The sequence below is a fragment of the Fulmarus glacialis genome, unplaced genomic scaffold, assembly GCF_000690835.1.
Source record: "Fulmarus glacialis isolate BGI_N327 unplaced genomic scaffold, ASM69083v1 scaffold39406, whole genome shotgun sequence".
Taxonomy (NCBI): Eukaryota; Metazoa; Chordata; class Aves; order Procellariiformes; family Procellariidae; genus Fulmarus; species Fulmarus glacialis.
This window is the reverse complement of record NW_009218179.1, coordinates 13436-18826: the sequence shown is the minus strand read 5'-3', so window position 1 is coordinate 18826 and position 5391 is coordinate 13436. Positions and strand designations below refer to the sequence as shown.

Here is a 5391-nt window from a genome sequence, read left to right as displayed (position 1 = left end):
ATTCCTGCTTAATGTATTCCTATTTAAAGGATATTCAATTATATTAGAATGAATAAGAATGCAATTTAAAAGCCCAGTTAGACTTTACACTTAAAACATATACACAGCAACTGCAATTCATTAAGATGGAAAAACTTGCTTTTGTTATAACAGGGATGCCCAACCTATGTCCAGCAAGCTAAACACAATCCATGAGTAAAATTTCTCTTCCCTGACAAGAGGTATTCTGGCACCTTCCCCAACAGCCGCTTGGCTACGGAAATGCCAATCTCATCCCATGACAAGACAGCTGATTGTCTGTAGGGTGGGTTCAAATCCAGGCCAAGCACAACAGCTCACACAGAGGCACTCGTGCAGCCACAGGACAGAAGAGGTGATCTTATACAACCTGGAAATGCCTCTACAATAATCTAGGTGATAGATCCTGGCAGAGAAGTTGGATGTAGCTGCACTACAACTGAGAGTCACACTAGATCTTCGTTTAGTACACCAGTCTCAGAAAAAAAGATACTGGAAACAGTATTAAGTAAAGCCTACAAGGTCACACACCTAAAAATGAATGATCAAAACTCAGTTTTAGGTTTGTTTTGCTTTTAACGAAAATGGCTTAACTGTTGGCAATGGTAACAATATGCATTTCTCTCTACTGTAACATACCTATCCTGAAGTAACCATCCTCTAAGCGTTTGTCTTTGGTTTCTTTGCTTAATACCAGTTCTTCACTCTAGACAACAAAGCACAAATGAGATCATTTATGTTGACATATGACTTTGCCAGGGGAAGACAAATGTGTGCGCGCTCTTGTTATATATTCAGCATCCATCTTTTCTAAATAATTATGAACCAGCCTAGAATAGTTATTTATAGCCTTAGACAAGCCAATACAAAAAAAGAAAAAGCAGCAGTGTTCCAGAACTGAACGGTATTTGGCTTCAAAGTAGAAAAAAGAAGTACTTTAAGTGCCCCACGTAACTTGCATGTTGACTGCCACGTGAACAGAATACATAGCAGATACTGGCATACACAGTAGAAGAAAAGCAAAGGTAGGATCTTGTCGCCTTTTCCTATGGTTGAACCAGAGACTTCTCTCAGGACAAATGAAACTTACAGCTTACTTTTTGAGGTAAGAATTTGGGCGAGATGAAAAGCCATCAGACCAGGAAGGGAAGCATTACAATTATCACTGCCTTTCTAAAAAGGGATGGGTATCAAAGAGTTTCTTTAATAAGCACAGAAAAATGAGATTGTAGACCAGAGCTTCAAAAACAGCTGGAAAATTACAACCAGAATCACATGATCCAATACTAAAAGACCCACTGTAAGAATTTCCTAGGAATCAATTAAAAATGCTTGATAAAACAGGAGATTAAATCCATCAGCTTTTTTTTTTTTTTTTTTTAAATTCCTACTTTTAAGGGAGGCTGCTGAAAAAGTGGTGGGTTTTTGTTGTTTTGGAGAGTTTTGGGTTGGTTAGTTGGTTTCGTTTGGGGTTTTTTTGTTTAGTTGGTGGGGTTTTTTGTTTAGTTGGTTGGGTTTTTTGAGTGTGTTGCTTGAGTCCCAGACAAATCCAATCTGGGGGCACTCTGGTTTCTAAGGGTTGTTTTTTGTTTTTCTGAATTCTGCTTAGGGAGGATCAGGGTCAAAGTACCTGAATGGGCTTCCAGCTCTACTGAAGTCCATGGTGGAGAAATCGTTCCCTCAGGACACTACCTATCATTCTGCAGCTGCTGTCCTCATATTGGTGACATTTTCTGCTGACACCAATGGCTTAGGAACAGGCCAGATGCAGAATTTCCTGTTTACCTTTCCACAAATTATTTCAATAGCAATGGAAACTCGGTAGCATTACTTGCTTATAGGATGCTCCAGTTTGAGCAACATTTCACAGCCAAGCATAGCCAAAAAAAGAGATGCTTGATGCACATTTTTTCTCATTATCTTGTGCGTTCTTGTGGTATCTCGGACCCAGATGAAGTGAGGACTGCTGCTGCTTTTGCAGTTGAATATATTTCCACAGGTCTTAAGAAACAAAACCCGTAAATCTTATAATATGATATAATACCCCACATATCTTGTTGTATAATTAGAATCAAACTGACAAACTTCTTTTTAGGGGTGAGGGTGGTCAGAAATTCCTATTTTTGCTCGCTCCCAGGAAGAGCAGACTGCAAGAATGGAGAAGTGAACTCCTCCACGATCATCTAATCTACTTTTTTTTTTTACAAAAAAGAAGGAAAAAAAAAAAGAAAAAAAAAAGAGATTCGGTAAGAGATATGGTAATTTAGGCACAGATTTCAAGATACCTACACCAGGTGTATGGGAGAAGGTAGAAATACTTTGCTATTTTAATACTAAATTAAACAAACTTGTCTGAAATAGTATCTTAATCCTCTGATAGAGTTTTGTGATATAAATGGTTAGCTATAATATCTAGTTGAAGAAAAAGAACCCAAAGAACTCATATCATCTGGCTTCAAGCAAGAATATACTTTAGAGAGTGTAGTGCCCTCCTGAGATAAAACTCAGACTGATTTATGGGGGAAAAAAAAAAAATCGGTAATCAGGAGAAAGGAACACATTCGGTTTAAGAGTCCAGATATTTCAATATGTAGTAAGGTTTGGATGTGTGTCAATTCCTGAACCAAGACTTTTTTACTAAGTCAAAAAGCAGATTGACTTCACTTTCCCACTTTCCAAAATACACGGGAGAGGGAAGACTGGGGTTTTTTTGTTTTAAATAGTAGCAGTAAATTGGAAGAAAAAATGAGCTTGTTCACCTCCAAATTACCAACAGGACTTGTAGCAGACTGCACTCTGAATGAACATCTGAATAGTTACAACAGTTTTCTGTTAATAGATCCAAGTAAAAAAAGTATGAGAGCATCAGAGCATCAAGATCCTATAGTTAAAAAAAGAAGTATTCATGTTTCCCTCACCCTGTTAAAAATGTCAATAACATTAGGAGATTTTGCTTTTATCCTATAATGGAGAAGACACAAATCAATAAATTCATACCTGAAAAGGCAAAACTTCCACAGTTGTGTTTAGAAGTATGTCTCCTGGGTGCTCTGGATTGCCACTGTGAAACAAGTACCTATAAATGAAAAGCGAAAAATAAAACAGTCTACATACATCAGTCAGAATTAGCTAAGTTACCATCTTACATGTTAAAGAGTCACATTACGAATGTCAGAATGATAAGTGTAACTTTTATATTGGACCTACATCAGCTGGCGATAAGAAATGAAAGATGGTTTCACATACTACCGTAATTGAAAGGGCTAAAATTTTGCATTTTTTAAAGAGTAGTTGGGCAATATTTTGCTTAGAAAGGTACTTTCCATAATCTGATCTTGACAGATTGCATTATACAAAGTGACCAACACTGTAGTCATTATTGCCTGGCATGTCCTGGTATCACCTCCAGAAGCAGGAGCCCTGCCTTCCCTCAGCCTCTCCCCATCGCTCCCTACCACGCGCCACCCCCTCCTTGTGCCCACAGGATGAACTCTGCAGATCCCCTCTGAACCAGTTCTGGGAACTTACCCAAGTCAACATTTTGCAAGGCCAGTTTTCCCCAAGACCAGCTCTCCACTCTGGTTCATTGCAAAGTCTCATTAATGACTGTGCCAGGAATTCCCAACCCCTATCCACACCCTTAACATTACCTGAATTTAAACTTCTATTCCAAAGTCAGATTTCTTTTTTTTTTTAAACAAAAGCACATGCTTTTGACGTGTATACACACACAGAAAAGGACCTTTTTTTTTTTTACACCTGTACAAAGTTCCCATTACCCTCATTCAGTTGTGCATTTAATGAAATTTCTTTTTTTTTTTTTAAATGGGACAGAGTAAATATGTTTAAAACTGTAATAAAACCATCCCTATACAGATCAAGCAGTGAAGTGCAAGTGTTTGAATTCTAGCTGCCCACTCTCAAACAGATTTTGAAGTATTACACGTGTAGATAATGTTACAAAAGACATAGTTTAATTCCCCTTTCTTTATATAACACAAACGTCATATTCTTTTGAATAATATTATGTAAACAAGTAACAATATTTTTTTACCACTAGGTGGTATCAATGCTTGAAAAATTGTTCATTTCTTACCATTTTTTTCTAGTGGACCACAGAGTTTATTCAGATTACTGTCAAAAACTACCTAGATATTACACCTACTCAGATGCCACTTTTAACAAGCCTATTTTACTTTTAATACGTTTAAATGAATATGTAAAAATCTATCAACACATTTCAAACCTTTCTTCAATTGGAACTTAGAGAAATTAAGCACCGTCTTCGACATTAAATACGTCACCAGCCAGGGACAAAATTAGTTCAGAAATTAATCACTTGATTAAAATTACAAACATTAGCTCAATTTGCAATTTATTAAGACATAATCGGAGATGTAAATTCCAGTTTGTCGTTATCCAGTACGTCTGAAGCCAGGTAAGTACTTGCCATTAATCCATACTCCACAGCTACAAGACAAGAAGTAGAAGAAAACAGAACCTCTGACCCTGACTTAGAAATGTCTGTGATCCCAAAATGGTAGAAGTAATTTAAAAAACCATACACACATATATACACATAACATTTATTTTATCAAGGCTCATAAAAGGAGTAAAACCACACACTCTGATGTAAGAAAGCTACGTTAATTTCTACTGCAGAAATAGTTTCAGCAGAACTGCACAGATTGAACTGCAAAACAAAACTTGATTCAGTAAGCTTCAGCATTGTACGTGCTTCAAGAAAAATAATTTCCCCACCATAGTTTTATGTAAAGGTTGGTTAATTCTGAAGTACACAAGCTACCTAAAACATCCACAGTTCTTCCAAGAAAAATCTTGGGACTTTTTGTAAACATTAGTGACATTCAAAAAACCCCAAAGACTTAATTATCCTTTCTAGGAAGATGCCTTTATTGTACGTTTCAATAATAAGCAAAACAAAACTCTCAGCAAAGCTGACCAGAAGACTAAAAATATATTCTGCTGTCTTCTGACCTAGCAGATCTAACTTGCCATCCTTTAGTCTGTCAGATATCCTAATCGTTACTGGGAATTTTTTTCTTGAAAATGCTGAAAATTCTAAGGAGACTTATTTTAAAATGCAAGTGATCAAACACATCTAAGGTACTGCCATCAAATGCTCCAACCAAACCACAGACACAGTGCTTCTCATTAGTGCTTTCTAGTTCACAAATCTTATTTCTGAGAAGACACACCTAAAAAGCCACAAAGAAACTCCTCGTGATCTGTGATCACTGTGCTCTCAATGAACGATAATGGGTTTGGGATGTTTGCGTGGTTTTTTGGGAGGTGCGGGGGGAGAGGTGTGGGGGGGAAAGTGGTGGTGGTGGGTTAGTTTTTTGTTTGTTT

General features: G+C 37.1%; 1 protein-coding gene across 1 annotated transcript in view; it reads right to left on the bottom strand.

Moving 5' to 3' along the window:
• The window catches only part of MGAT4A (mannosyl (alpha-1,3-)-glycoprotein beta-1,4-N-acetylglucosaminyltransferase, isozyme A), a gene marked incomplete at its 5' end in the record, with an annotated part of 18172 nt that overhangs the window by 1548 nt on the left and 11233 nt on the right, over positions 1-5391 (bottom strand). Inside the window, 2 exons of the mRNA XM_009579965.1 lie at positions 658-724; positions 3016-3094. Coding sequence (XP_009578260.1) covers positions 658-724; positions 3016-3094 — 146 coding nt within the window. The remainder of the gene's footprint in view (positions 1-657; positions 725-3015; positions 3095-5391) is intronic.